Source organism: Falco biarmicus, chromosome W (genome assembly GCF_023638135.1).
Source record: "Falco biarmicus isolate bFalBia1 chromosome W, bFalBia1.pri, whole genome shotgun sequence".
Classification (NCBI taxonomy): domain Eukaryota; kingdom Metazoa; phylum Chordata; class Aves; order Falconiformes; family Falconidae; genus Falco; species Falco biarmicus.
The window spans coordinates 19,003,424-19,018,036 of record NC_079310.1 but is presented as its reverse complement, the minus strand read 5'-3'; the positions used below and the strand labels follow the sequence as shown (position 1 = coordinate 19,018,036).

The window sequence follows — 14,613 nt, the reverse complement described above, 5'->3', positions numbered from 1 at the left end:
GAACGGCTTGGTGGGCACCTGAGGGCTAGCCAAGGTCAACCCACCACATTCCCTCATGGGTTTGTACAACTTTATGGATTCCATAACCCCTCCCAGTCTGGGATCCCATCTGATTTAAAATCTTATCAATTGCAAAGTCCAGATTGATCTTCCTGGAAGTGGTGCCTGTAGTTTCTTGATAGCCCATCAATTATTGTGGCAACTTGTTTCTTGTCATTGTTTCCTTGTTTGTTTTGTCAGGTCTATGTTTTCTGTATGTTTTGTTTATTGTTTCCCTTCCACATACACTTACAGGGACATTTGTGGTTATGGTGTTTCTCATCCCGAGTAACTGTTAGCAACCGTTATGTGTGGTAAGGCCCTGCTTTCCAGGAGGTGGTTAAACATCTGCCTGCCAATGAGAAATAGTGAATTAATCCCTTATTTTGCTTTGCTTGCATGCACAGCTTTCCTTCACTTATTAAACTGTCTGTATCTTGACCCATGAATTTTCTCACTTTTACTTTTCTGATTCTCTCCCCCATCCTATGCAGGAGTAGCAAGTGAGTGTCTGGGTGGGTACTTAATGGCTGGCCCAGGGTCAACCCATCACAGGAGGTCAGCCCTATCCCATTTCAGGTTTGTTCTCTCACCTGAGAGATTGGATATCAGTTTTCCCATTTCCCTGCTCTACCTGATTTCCACAGGAAAATAAATACACCGATGGGGGTGGTTTTGCACTGGGAAGTTGTAAGAGTTGGTCTAAAGAGAACGATATTGTCTCAACATTGCTAACAGAGACCTGGAGATGGAATGTGCTCCTCATGGACACCGAGATGCCAAGACCCTGAAGGAGAGCTGCATGGTACGAGGAGTACTATGCCGCTCCCTGATACCCGGCGCTGGAAGGAACAACTACGATAAGGTCGCATAACAACTGTTGTTGTTACGACAAACCATAACATGCGTGATAACCTTGCTCAAGAAGGCAGAGACTGACAGCAAGCCATGGGCCAGAGGAGGAGCAACGTGTATTGCTCGGTATAAAAGAGGACTCTTTAGCAACCGAATTTTAGGAGATCTCCCCCACCAAGGATCAGGACGATCAGAAGGATCAGCGGGACGCTGCCTGGACCTGGGACCATAGGGACACCTTGGACCCATGGTGGTAGCTATAATCCTCTTTCCTTTTTCTTTTTACTTTATCTTTTCCTTCACTTTCTGTCTTTTTACCTATTGCACACCGCTTTACGGGCAAATAATAAAATTGTGCTGTTTAATTGAAGCATAACCCCTTGGCGTGGTCGCCTTGATTTTTGCGCTTTGAGATCATAGTAAACGAACCATCACGATTCCACTGAGTGGACTGTGACAGAAGTTCTAATCCATTATGATCCTAGAAAGAAAGGCACTCAGACTCTGTAAAGTACCATTTCAAAAGGTAATTATTAGAGCTAACACTATAAAGAAGGAGAGAATAGTATAGATAATCTTGCATCCCTTTATATGCTGGGAACCTCAAGTTTTGGAGCATCAAATAGGCCTCCAATCAGGGTGCAACACACCATGCAGATCCCGTCCATGGCAGTTATGCTATTGTGGTCATTCAAGTCATTATATGGCTTTCTTACAAGGAAATGAATCTTTTCATAATGTCTATTGTCAAATAGAAAGGGTGTTCACGTGAGAACTTCTTGCTGCGCTTTTAGATAAAGGACACATAGGTGGCATAATCGCGGTACCAAGTGGGATCTGCCTTCAAGCTCCTCTGTTACAATGAGCTGGCTGAGTTTATCCTGAGGCCAAGGAATCTGAGCAGCACAAAGCAGGCCTGAAGGCCAATCTGTATGTGCAGCACAGCAGAGCACAGGCCTGGGCCTACTCAGGTGTTGTGGTTTAAAACCCAGTAGGCAGCTAAACACCACACAACTGCTTGCTCGTTCTCCCCACAGTTGGAGGGGGTGGGGAATAATTGGAAGGATAAAAGTGTAAAAACTCATGGGTTGATATAAAGACAGTATAATAAGAAAAAATAAAAAGGAAGAAAAACCCTCCCCCAACAAATAAAAACAAACCCAAGAAAAAAAAGTGATGCAAAAAACCCCCTAATTGCTCACCACCTGACTGATGCCTGGCCAGTACCAGAGCAACAGCAACCCCAGCAAAACTCCCTTCCCCCAGTTTTTATTGCTGAGCCATCATATGGTATGGAATATTCCTTTGGTCAGTTGGGGTCAGCTCTCCCAGCTGTGTCCCCTCCCAATTTCTTGTGCACCCCTGGCCTACTCACTGGCAGGGCAACGTAAGAATCAGAGAAGGCCTTGATGCCTTGAAGCACTCTTCAGCAATAGCTAAAACATCAGTGTGTTATCAACACTTTTCATCAGAAATCTAAAACATAGCACCATACAAGCTACTATTAAAAAAGTTAACTCTATCCCAGCTAAAACCAATACATCAGGTTACCCGTTACGTGGATCACTAACTCCTCAATGTACAATGATTTTTCAGTCAGGATCACTACAAGGGTCATTTTTTATTTCTTCTTCTGAAGCTGTTTTACTTTGTAAAAATAACTGAATATTTACTGGAGCAGAACTTAAAGCTGATATTCCCACAGTCAGTGTGAACAGTTTAATCAGCAGAATTTAATTTTCATCTTGCACTTTTTCTCTCTGGAGCAATGAATGTTAAATGACATATAAAGTTGAACTCCAACTCTGAAACTCAACCCCGTGTATTCAGTATCTGGAAGATATACAGAGAGAGAGAACTTAAGATACTTTTCACTTGCATTTGGAGAATAGAGTCCACTATTTCAGCTCTAAATCATGCCTCACAGGAATTTGAAAAAAGTTTAACTCCTGGATAATTGCATACAATGGACATAGAGCCAAAATTTGTGATATGTTGGGGAACCTGGACAGTGCCATACAGGTATGACAGAGGAGAATTCTCTAGAGATTTATGTGTGAGTACTTGGCTAAATATCTGTAAATTAGCTATGTAAACTGAGCACCCCCCAGCAAAAAACCGGGATGAGCAGCTCTTGCGCATGTGCCTATGGTACCTCTGGTGCCGAGGGGTCATCTGTGTGAACTTGGACACCACCTCAGCTCGCTGGTATCACAGCCGGGCCCCACTGCAGTGCCGGGCCGTCATGCTCCCTGACAACCGTTGTCAGACAACAAACGCACAACCGCGCACGGCAGAGGCGGGGAACGCCCCCTTTCACGCTAAACACCACGTCTATAAAACTATGGGGACTCACCCGGAAACGCTTCTATGAGGGCGGTACTAGGTGTCGTGGTTGCTTTCGGGTGTGTAGTGTGTTTCCTCAGTTAGGTTTCTCCGTCGTGACCGGTTGTCGCCGCAGACATCTTTTTCTGGATTCCGCGCCTGCTGGCTTCTGACGTGAGGCTGCCTTCTTTCCACCCGGTTCAATCTTTCTTACCATTAGTCCCCTCTGCACGCCGAGTGATGCTGTTACAGGGTTCCGGAACCGCGGGACCGTGGGGGTGGATGACGCTGCTGCTGGTGGTGGCCTGCACGGCACGGGCCTCTGAGCTCACTTTCGAGCTGCCTGACAATGCCAAGCAATGCTTCTACGAGGAGATTGTCCAGGACACTAAGTGCACCCTCGAGTTTCAGGTACTTCTTGCTTCCCTCGACTCCTGGGGAATCTTATGTTATTTCACTTTTACCGTTAATATTAGAGTTTTAATAACTTACTACTTATATAAATTGGTGGACACTCAAACTGTTATGTGAACAGCGTATCTGAAGTATTGCTTTTAGTGCTTGGCAACTCTGAATAAATCTTTATAGCATTATATGTTTTAATAAATATTTAAATATTTCAAATAAAATGTCTACTATTTTAGAAAGCTTCTGTATGCATGTAAAAGGGCTGTGCCTTTGGATAGAAGTCTCTTCATCCTTCAAGATGCTTTATCTTAAAGTCAAGAAGTTTAGAGCAGGGATTAAATTTACTAGCCTGAGCGTCATCAGAATAGTAGGCTGTGAATATCTAAACTTCCAATTGCTCTTGCTGTGGTGATAGGATAGCTAGCCTGATTCTGCAGAACAATGTGCTGTAGACCAACAATAATTAAAGGCTGACAGTACTTGAGACACACGTATGAAGTTTTGAGTTGCTTGTAGGCATAATCTGAATGTGCTGGTATTGGAAAGAAATGCTGTCATTAATTGTGCAGGAGTGAAGCAGTAGAACTTCTAGAACATTGCTCTGTTGACGTGCACATATGAAAATGAGCCAGGCTGTAATACCTGTTCTATTGGACATATGCCATTCCTGCAACATAAAGCAGCTTGACCTAATAGGCTAGTTAGCTCCTTTATGTATGGCCTAAATTGTCTGTTTTACTGCTTTTTGGCAATCTCAACTTGCTGAATAAATTGCATGGATGGGCTTGTGGATATAGTAAATTACTGATTTATTACAGTAATGTCTTTGTCCCGTCAAATTTCATCTACTCCAGCCTTTGCTATGGCACCAGTATCTTAAAGCAAAGTAACTAAAACTTCCCTCAAACCGTTAGAAAACTTGTTGATTTAAAGAATCAGTCACCAATATTCAAGTGAGCAGAGGTTATCTTTATTCAGCAGCGCTGGGTGCATGGGGGATTGCTCCACCAGTCATGCACACCGAGGGGATTTTTCAGTCCCCTCTTTATACAAGTCACTCATACCTATTCATTAATTTTCCAGGAAATAATTTACATATTCATTACAATTCCAGGAACTCATTTACATATCTCACTAAACTAGTGACCATGATTTAAGTCCTTGTCTTTGCCACGTTGTATAAACAACAGGAACTTAGGACCAGATGGCTTTTTAAAGATGACAAATCCAAGGACTTAGCAATTAGTACATCTGTCATGTTAGCAATAAGGGTCCTTGGATGTTTCCCAACTTTTAGATAAAGATAAGTACATCATCCTATAGATAAGTGGTACATCATTCATTGTCATTACGTATCCTCAGTTTAAAAGATCTTATTTTTATTTGTTCTGTGAATCTTCCATAGGATGAGGATTTTGCAAACTGGTATTGGAATTATTTTTTTAAATTTATTTAATGTATTTTATTTTAAAACATTTGTTAGATCAAACAATTTGCAGTGCTAGTTGGATGTCTGTTCTGCTTAAGACAATTTCTTGTTGTTTTCAGGTGATCACTGGAGGTCATTATGATGTTGATTGTCGGTTGGAAGGTCCTGATGGTGCTGTATTATACAAAGAGATGAAGAAACAATACGATAGTTTCACATTTACTGCATCCAGAAATGGAACATACAAGTTCTGCTTCAGCAATGAGTTCTCTACTTTCACACACAAAACTGTGTACTTTGATTTCCAGGTTGGAGAAGATCCACCACTGTTTCCTAGTGAAAACAGAGCAACTGCACTTACTCAGGTAAAATATTGTTGTTTGACAGCAACTGTTAGGTTGAGGGTGTTTTTCAAATTCAACTGCATTAGATATCTGTATCACTGTTGAAAATGAATGGGTTGGAGCTTCTTTAAAATAAACTGAGTTACTAAAAGGGAACCTTTTCCAAAAATTAGAACTTTTGGAATGCAGAGCTGAGGAGGAATTACCAAGTGTTTAAGTGGGAATTAGGGAAAATATACTGTGGCCTAGAGTTTAAGGGAACTTTTTTATGCCATGGTTCTGTCTGTGGAAGTGTGGATTCTATAAAGTGTAAAATATCAATGGAATGGGATTTTTGAAATTTCTGAACTTTGGAGAAACTTTGAGAACAATTTGGTTTTATAATAAAATTATTTAGAGTCTTTTTTTGAGGGGAAGACTTGAATGGTTGATCTCCTATGTAACTGTCACTTTTAAAATGGAAAGAGAATTCTAGCAAAATAAACAAATGAACAAAATCACTCATACTTAACTGGCTTCTAGATATGTAATTTATAAGACACTTAAGTGGCAAAGCAGTATTCTTGCTCTGGACTTATTTTCCTAATGTTCCCTTCTTTCTTCAAAATTTTAGTTTTATACCACTTCTGCCCAAACTAAATCAGCCAACTTCACTTGGAATGGTCACTTTGCGAATTCTCACTAACATTCTTACACTATAACTGTTGCCAAACTTCACTTTAAACAACCATTATAAAATGCTGGACACGGCCACTATTTTACTAGTTTAAACTCAATGGTAGAAATGCCAGTTCCCAAATATCCATCTTGCTCACTTGAATTTGTCCCATATAATTCTGCAGTGGCTAAAGATTTGTAATGAGTATGTGACTTGCTGTGAATTTGGTTATAATTCTTATCTCTTTCTTCTCATCACCTTTCTCCTACTTTATGTTGTCTTTTGATTCTTGATCCTGTAGCTCCCTATCTCCCTGCAATTTCTTTAGCCTTCATTCTGTGTGTTCTGTTACATGTTTTGGTTATTTGTGTAGTGGGGGGTGTGTGTGTTTGGGGGGTTTTGTTGGTCAGTACTTTTGCACCAGTAGAGAGAGAGTATTGAGAACACAGAACATGCAGGTTCTAGATCCAGTATCTTTGCAGGCTGTGGGAGAAGATAAAAGAAAAAGTTTCACTTGGTTGTAGCATACATAATGCAAATCAGATCTTTGGGAAAGGAGAAGTTAACTTTCAAAGCATAACACATCTTTGGTAAGTAGGTTCTCTGCTGCAATTTTCTTGAGGCTTGTAGTATGACCAAATTTGGGCAGACTTTCACAGGGACTGTAAAAGGTAAATCCCTGAAACTAGACTTTGTTTAAATTTAAGGTCCCTGCTGCAGAGTAGAGGAGGGCTCTATAATTTAGCAGTGAAACAAATGGCAGAATTCAATGCATGAAATCTCTTCCTGAATTTTGTTTAGAAGAATATCTTGGACTTGTTCAAACACCTGTCCTGAAAGTCATCAACTTGAAAAACTGATTTGACACAGATATAAGTAACTGACAGTGGTTTTCATTAGGGTGTCAAACACTTCCTTTTATAATAGATTGTGGTTTTGATCTTCAGGAAATACTGTTTTTTAGGGGACAGCCAGTTGGTTAGTTGTTCTAAAACTTAAGTATTTTGAAGATATTAATTTCTTGATGGTCAAAAGACAGTCATGGGTACTGACTCTTACTTTCAGAAGATAAACTGAAAATGGAAGAAGTTTGTATAAAATGATCTAGGTCTTGGAAAGCCAGTAGTACATAGATTGAAAAGGTTAAGATTTTTCAGTTTGGAAAAGGGAATGTGATTCTTATGAAAGATGACAAGTGCAGTTGGACAATTTGGTCTTGAGTGTTTGTTATATGAATATGATAGGGAACATCCAGGAACACTGAAAGATGAGTTGTCCTTTAATCACTTTTTACATATGTGACTAATAGAAGGGTCTCATGCCAAAAGAGCGCGTTGAGGTCGGCAATCTAGATTTCAGGCTTTTGTGAAACTGAAGTTTCAAAATTATGCAATGAAGAATTACATACTTAGAAAAACTAAAAGTGTTTTAGTATCTACTATGCACATCTTAATGATATAAGAAACTTGCTAGCTATCTAAATCTGGAGAGAAATTTACTACTTGTTTTGCTGATATATGCGGAATTAACAAGTGTTGGATCACTGTCATATTTCAATACAGTGTTTATGTTCACTTTTGAATCCAAACATGCATGAATTTTAATATTCAGTTTGTGGTTCTTAGTCCATTACTTTTTGAGTCTGCAGTTTTGCATTCTTTGGTACTTCAGTGTTTAAATTCTGTGTTTAAATTCCTGTGTTTAAAACTTGATTGATATGTTAGATTTATAGTATATCAGTCCAACAGTGGACTGAGATAATCTTTCATCTGTAAAGCTATGTGAATCTTAATTTTAAATATCAAACCATAGAACTTCATAGAACAAGCATTAGAAGGGTTCTTAATTTGAGCTGTGTATTTGTTTGCTTCTCTAGATGGAGTCTGCGTGTGTTTCAATTCATGAAGCTTTGAAGTCTGTCATTGATTATCAGACTCATTTCCGGTTGAGAGAAGCACAAGGCCGCAGCAGAGCAGAGGATTTAAACACAAGAGTAGCCTATTGGTCAATAGGGGAAGCAATCATTCTTCTTGTAGTTAGTATTGGGCAGGTATTTCTCCTTAAAAGCTTCTTCTCAGATAAAAGAACTACGACAACCCGTGTTGGATCATAACTAGTAGTGATAATGCTTAGGGTCATTGTGCTATTCACTTGTGAAATTACTGTTCTACAATTAATTGTAGGTACAAAGGAACTAAATATGTGTAACATCTAAATGTCTACCCTTCCTCACTGATTAAAATCACAAAGCATACCCCAAAAGCTATGAAAAGGACACCCAATTTGAAATAAAGAGTAGACTTAATGTTTTCTAATGCTTGTATTAAGTATCTGGCAAAGACCAGCCTCTTTTGGTTTTGCTGATTTTAATCAAAATTGAATTTGACTTTACTGATAAGATTGCCCATCTGTGGTATAATGCTTTAAAAGAACCCAACAATCTAGTGTCTGACGTGAAAGACAATACTTATTAAAAATTGATTTGACTTTTTCAGGCTGAATGTATTGGTTTATTATAAGCAAGCTAATGTGATGAACTGTAGCTGCAAAATGTATTGCACTGCTTTGATTTGCTGTAACAAAAAAAAATATCCAATCATATCCTTTGCTTATATGTAAAACTGTTGCAAGCTTGATATTACATGATGGTGCAAATTCTCCACCTGCTTGGTAAATCTCAACTTTCAAAATCTGCTAAATTTTATACTTGAGTGTATTTGCTTAAACACATACTTTTCTACATTAAAATATAATGCATTTCCTCTCTTACAATGTTTTACTAAACAACTTCTAAATTGAGACTACTCAGGAAATGTGCTTTCTCTATTCAAAAACTTAAAATATTCAAGTTATTTTAAAAAATGCAATAAAATAGGGAATCTTGTAACTGTCACTAAAGCTGTGCAATCTCTACTTGTGCTGCTGCTGCTTGTCACATAGACCACAGGTAGCTTGATTTTTATCAAGCAATACAGCAACAGCACTGGACAGTTATATTGCATCCATCAGGCACATGCAAAGCTTTTTAATAAATTGTTTTCCTATTAAGAAGTCCATTTGATGATAGTACTGCATTGTGTGAGTGTTGTGAACTTTATTTTCCTGTTTGGTGCACTGATACATTATGGCCTTGTACATGTAATTGCCACTCTTATCTGTCAGTGGTCAGGAAATGTTTTAAATATTTTGGGGTATCTTTTTGGTAAATTTATAGATACATTGCTTCCACTGCTCATGTCTTTAGTTTATGTATTGTAATAAAAACTTGTTTTATTTGGATGTGGAAGATAGTAAATGTATGTACATACAAGTTGCTTGAATTGAGCTAGTCAAAATAAGGGTAAACTTTTTCAGATGGTTCTAGAGGAATAAATGAACTCTGACCAATTTTTAAGTGTGCACAAACCAAAACTAAGATGAAAAAAATTGGAGTTACTAACTCTAATTCAAAAGATTCCACTTAAACTAGTTTTCAGCAAGCAGAGAAAAAAATGCTAAATCCTCATTAGTTGCCTGTATTATTTCCAGTAAAACATTGATGAGTTTTGCATATACATATGTCCAAGTGGCACTTGGAGGCTCTGAATAATTGATCTAAGATGACCTCACTTTTAAAAAAAAAAATAAAAAAATAATTCTTTCCTCTGTTGTAAACTGATAAGCTACTCTTTCAGAACTGAAAAAAAATATTTAACACCTCAAAAATGAGTTAAAAGATCACAGGTATTAAAAAGCTTAATGTATATTATATTCAGAATTATGCATAATAATGTCCTTCTATCCTGTATTGAGCTTGCAACATTGCAGTCCCATTTCTGAGATACAAACTTCCCTGAAATTGTAAGTCTCAAAGATCACAAAACAAAAAAGCTAGTGTGTTCTTTTTATGCCTGTACACTATTCTTAATTGTATCTATATGCTTTATCCTTGTTTCAGCAACTGATCTTCAGTATTTTTTTGCTTCATTACACAAATGGTGCAGTTTAGGTGCAAGAGTCAGTTAAAAACATGATTTAATTTTGATAGTGTCCATTATAATCTTTGAAGCCTGAATATCATTTCTTGAGTAGCTTTAATCACAACAAAAACATTTGTTTCAAAAATTCAAACTTTTTTTTCCCCACTCAGTTCTGTGTACTGTCAAAATTGGTAAACAATGGGGTAAACAAAGTATTACCTGGCTGTCACATACATGTCTCTAATTTTTCTTAATTTTTGAATGTGTTGAATGGGACTGTTTAGCACCCTATTATTCCTGCTGAGGTTTAGTGAATTTGAATTTTGCATTGAAATTATGTATCTCAACCAAATCTCTGGTATAATGCTGTATAATATGCAGCAATAGCTTAAAAATGCCTTTTTTGGGGGGGTTATGAAAAATATGATGCACATTTTAAAATTTAATGTATTTTTAAAATAAGTGATTGGATAGAATATAATAAAACATATGCTACCACTTCAACACTGGGTGAAGAATTGTTTTGTGATTATTTTTTTTTTTTTTGTTAAAGCTGCATATATGAATAGAATAGTTTAGTCAGTGGTGTGATATGCAACTAAATCACCCTGTGTTAAATGTGATACAACTGTGTTTGAAATTGTGGAAGGTTTCAACTATTCTTTGGATGTTTTATGTTTACATGATTTCTTTTCTTGTCCTGAAATGTTCTTGTTTTAATTTGAAGTGGGGGGAAAAAAAGTTTGAATAAGACAAAAAGACCCTGTGGATGTTGTATGGGGAAAATACAAATTAATATATGAATGTGATCTGATTTGTTATTCAAAGCTTTTTGGAAGAATAATGCTCCTCTACCAAATGAAAACAAAACAATTTGAGAAGTCAGCCAGTATTTTAACACATTACCTTCAAAAGTGTTAATCCACCTGACATTTAATTGTTACTTCTATTACTGTATGTTGAGAATTGTACAAGTTGACTGTTGTTCATAATTAGACATGCTTTAAGGTCTTTGGAAAAACTCAAGTTAGACCAAGATGGCATGGTTACTGGCTCTTTGCTCAGCACATTATCAGTGCATGCAATAGTAAACCTGTTCCTGTTGGAGTGGAATTTTAAGTATTTGACTTCTGATGCCTGGAATGACTTGACCTATTGCATCTGTTCCTGTTAATACAGGATGACCTAGAAAGATTAATCTCTAGAGATGTCTAATAATGGAATATAAGCTTTAAGTAATTCTTATATGGTAGCTAGATGTGTGTTTGGAGGTATTTTATATTGTATAGCTTATTGTTGAATCTTAGCACATACCACTTCAACTTTTAAGTTTTAAAAACCTCATATAGTAACCATCACTGGTATGTGGGCATCTTCCAAAATGGCTTTTTCCCCTCCTGTTTTTTCTTCTCCGATGTTGGTTGCTCTACATTCAAAATCTTTCAAGAATATTTACACTAAGAGGTTTAAAGAAAGGGGTTTTTGCTAGAAATATGAGTAAATTCTACTCTTTCTGTGACATGTTACAGTTATAGTCAAGTAGTGGTGTGGAGTATTTTTAGGTGCCTGGCACCCCAGGACTAGAAGGTAGCTTAAGATTGTGGTGGTGCACTGCACTGGGGGTGAGGGGGAAATAAGAGATGGTGCAGTGTTCTTCCTAGATCTCAATAAGAAAGGCCTGACAACAGATGGCTTAAAATAGCTGTTTTAATGTAATAGAATAAAAAGAGGAATATAGATAGCAAATACTATGGTCCCTTTAGATGCTGGGAAACCCATGTTTGTGAAGCACTTAGATGGATTTTCCTGTGGCATACTACACAGATTCCATCCATGGAAGAGTTCTTCCTCCCTCCTATGCCATAGTGCCTCTTATGTGTAACAAAATTCTACATCTTCTCCTGACAGGCTGGAACGTTATCTCTGTCATAACACCTGCCAGTTGCACAGTACAGGCTGGCATGGGGCATTCCAGCAAGTTTCTTTGCAGTGGCTGCTCATGCTAACATAGGGGCTTCTCAAGCCTCAAGTATGAGGCCTAATAAAGCAGATATGGCTTGTTCAAGATCATTAAATCCTCAAACAATGTCTTTCACAAGGCTCTCAATAGAGGTGGTTCAGAGCATGTTCCCACTGAAAACTGATCATCTTACCAAAACAAATAACTTTTTAAAAAGGAAAAGTAAAAAGATAGATCTAAAGTAAAAAGTGGATCAGCTGACTGATATGACAGTGAATTCTTTTATCAAGGAAAAAGTGGAAACATGCTTTGGACTATTGCAACCCATCTTAAACAGATACCCTTAAATAGGTCTCTGTGGTGAGTTGACCCTATCTGGATGCCAGGTGCCCACTAAAGCTGCTCTATCACTCCCCTTTGTGCTGCTGCCCCCCCCCCCCCCCCCCCCCCAGCTGGACAAGGCAGAGAAAAATATAATGAAAAGCTTGTGGGTCAAGATAAGTACAGGGAGATCACTCAGCAATTACTGTCATGGGTAAAACAGACTCTACTTGGGGAAATTAATTTATTATCAATCAAGTCAGAGTTGGGTAATGACAAAATAAAAATCAAATCTAAAAACACCTTCCCCCCTACCCCTCCATTCTTCCCAGGTTTAACTTTACTCCCGATTTCTCTACTCTCCACATCCCCCCCCCCCCCCAGCAGCACTGGGGAATGGGGGTTGTAGTCGCTTCATCACACATTGTCTCTGCTGCTCCTTCCTCCTCAGGGGGAGGACTCCTCATATTCTTCTGCTCCAGTGTGAGGTCCCTCCCATGGGAGACATGCCTCCACAAACTTCTTCAAAGTGAGTCCTTCCCACAAGCAATATAGTTCTTAATGAAGTGCTTCAGCATGGGTCCCTTCCACAGGGTGCAGTCCTTCAGGAACAGACTGTTCCAGTGTGGATCCTCCACAGGGTTACAAGTCCTGCCAGAAAACCTGCTCCAGAGTAGGTTCTTCTATGCATGGGTCCACAGGTCCTGCCAGGAGCCTGCTCCAGCATGGGCTTCCCATGGGGTCACAGCCTCCTTCAGGTGCATCCACTTGCTCTGGTGTGGGGTCCTCCACAGGTTGCAAGTGGATATCTTCTCCACTGTTAATCTCCATGGGCTGTAGGGTGACAGCCTGCCTCACCATGGTCTTCATCACAGGCTGCAGGGGAGTCTCTGCTCTGGTCCTGGAGCATGTCCTTCCCCCTCCTTCTTCACTGACCTTGGCATCTGCATAGTGGTTTCTCTCACATATTTTCACTCCTCACTCTGCTGCAGTTGCTGTTGCACAGCAACATTTTCCCCCCTTCTTAGATATGTTATCACAGAGGCACTACCACCATTACTGACTGGCTCAGCTTTGACCAGCGGTAGGTCCATTTTGGAGCCAGCAGGCATTGGCTTCATCAAACAGGGGAAGCTTCTAGCAGCTTCTCACAGAAGCCACCCCTGTAGCACCCCTGCTACCAAAACCTTCCTGCTCAAATGCAATAGTCCTTCTTTTGGGACCTTATGATTCAGAGAGTGTGGATAACTTGCATCCTCCTAATATATAAATAGGCCTATATAATATATAAATATGCATATAATTATATATACATATATAGGCAGTTGTGATGGAGTCTTCATGAGTGTTGTGGTTTGGTCGTTGCTTCCTTCAGAATCTTAAGTACAGCAAAAGGTATCCTTATTCTCTTTACTTAAATCATAGAAGAAGGGATATGCTAATGAGAGTTTTAGGAGTTCTTAAATACTTTTTTATGAGTACTTGTACTATTTTTCCTCATTTTAGTTTTTTTCTTTGCTATTTGAATGATAATGGTCTATCTACACTGTGTTGAAAGAACACCCTATTCAATGCCAGATGCTAGAGTCTTCAATGATTGAATTGGTTTTGAATTTTCCTCTTAAAATGTGATGATCTAAAGTTGAAAGTGGAAGCCAAACTTCTTAATTTGGAAAATACAAAAATAATTGCATTTAAAACAGTTGTGAAATTTATCACTTTCTAGCTTTTGGAAAGCACTGATCATTAACAACAAACTCTTTCTAATATTTCATTAAATTAAACAGTGAAAACTGGGAGAAAGAAAAGTGTTTTCATTTTGAGATGACACAAAGGTGGATTTTTTAATGATACAAGATATTTTTGCTCTTGAATACCTTCTCTAAACAAAATAAAGTTTATATAAGCTCAGACTTACCCATTTTCTTGGAGTTGGGTTTTATGATAACAGAAGTAACTATAACACCAAACCCCCTTGCTTGGACTTTCATCTACTCTGTCTCTTCATGAGATGATTAGAAGAATCCCTTCTCTGCTGGAATTGTGTTGAATATATTTATACTTTAGTTTCATTAACAGGATTAGCATATGCCAGTTCATAACTCCTGCTAATAGTGCAAGTCAGCACACATAACAGAATCACAAAATGGTTGAGGTTGGAAGGGACCTCCAGAGGTCATCTGGTTCAACCCTTCTGCTCAAGCAGGGTCACCTAGAGCTGCTTGCCCAGGACTATGTCTATATGACTTTTGAATATCTCTGAGGAGGAGGTCTCCACAACCTCCCACAACCTCCCTGGGCAACCTGTTCCAGTG

At 38.6% G+C, this 14,613-nt stretch overlaps 1 protein-coding gene across 1 annotated transcript; it reads left to right on the top strand.

The window, feature by feature from the left end:
* The first annotated feature begins 3,251 nt into the window (after positions 1–3,251).
* On the top strand, positions 3,252–10,521 carry LOC130141988 (transmembrane emp24 domain-containing protein 7). Its single transcript, XM_056323389.1, has 3 exons — positions 3,252–3,630; positions 5,176–5,421; positions 7,935–10,521. The coding sequence occupies exons 1-3, from the start codon at positions 3,460–3,462 to the stop codon at positions 8,169–8,171; spliced, it is 654 nt and encodes a 217-aa protein (XP_056179364.1). The 5' UTR covers positions 3,252–3,459; the 3' UTR covers positions 8,172–10,521.
* The last annotated feature ends 4,092 nt before the right edge of the window (positions 10,522–14,613 follow it).

What these genes read in the sequence shown, in the direction of transcription:
- LOC130141988 (XM_056323389.1), top strand. Translation starts at nt 3,460, where the DNA reads ATGCTGTTACAGGGTTCCGGAACCGCGGGACCGTGGGGGTGGATGACG. An exon ending in AGTGCACCCTCGAGTTTCAG is followed by an intron (nt 3,631 to 5,175) that starts GTACTTCTTGCT and finishes TGTTGTTTTCAG; the next exon opens with GTGATCACTGGAGGTCATTA. An exon ending in GAGCAACTGCACTTACTCAG is followed by an intron (nt 5,422 to 7,934) that starts GTAAAATATTGT and finishes TTGCTTCTCTAG; the next exon opens with ATGGAGTCTGCGTGTGTTTC.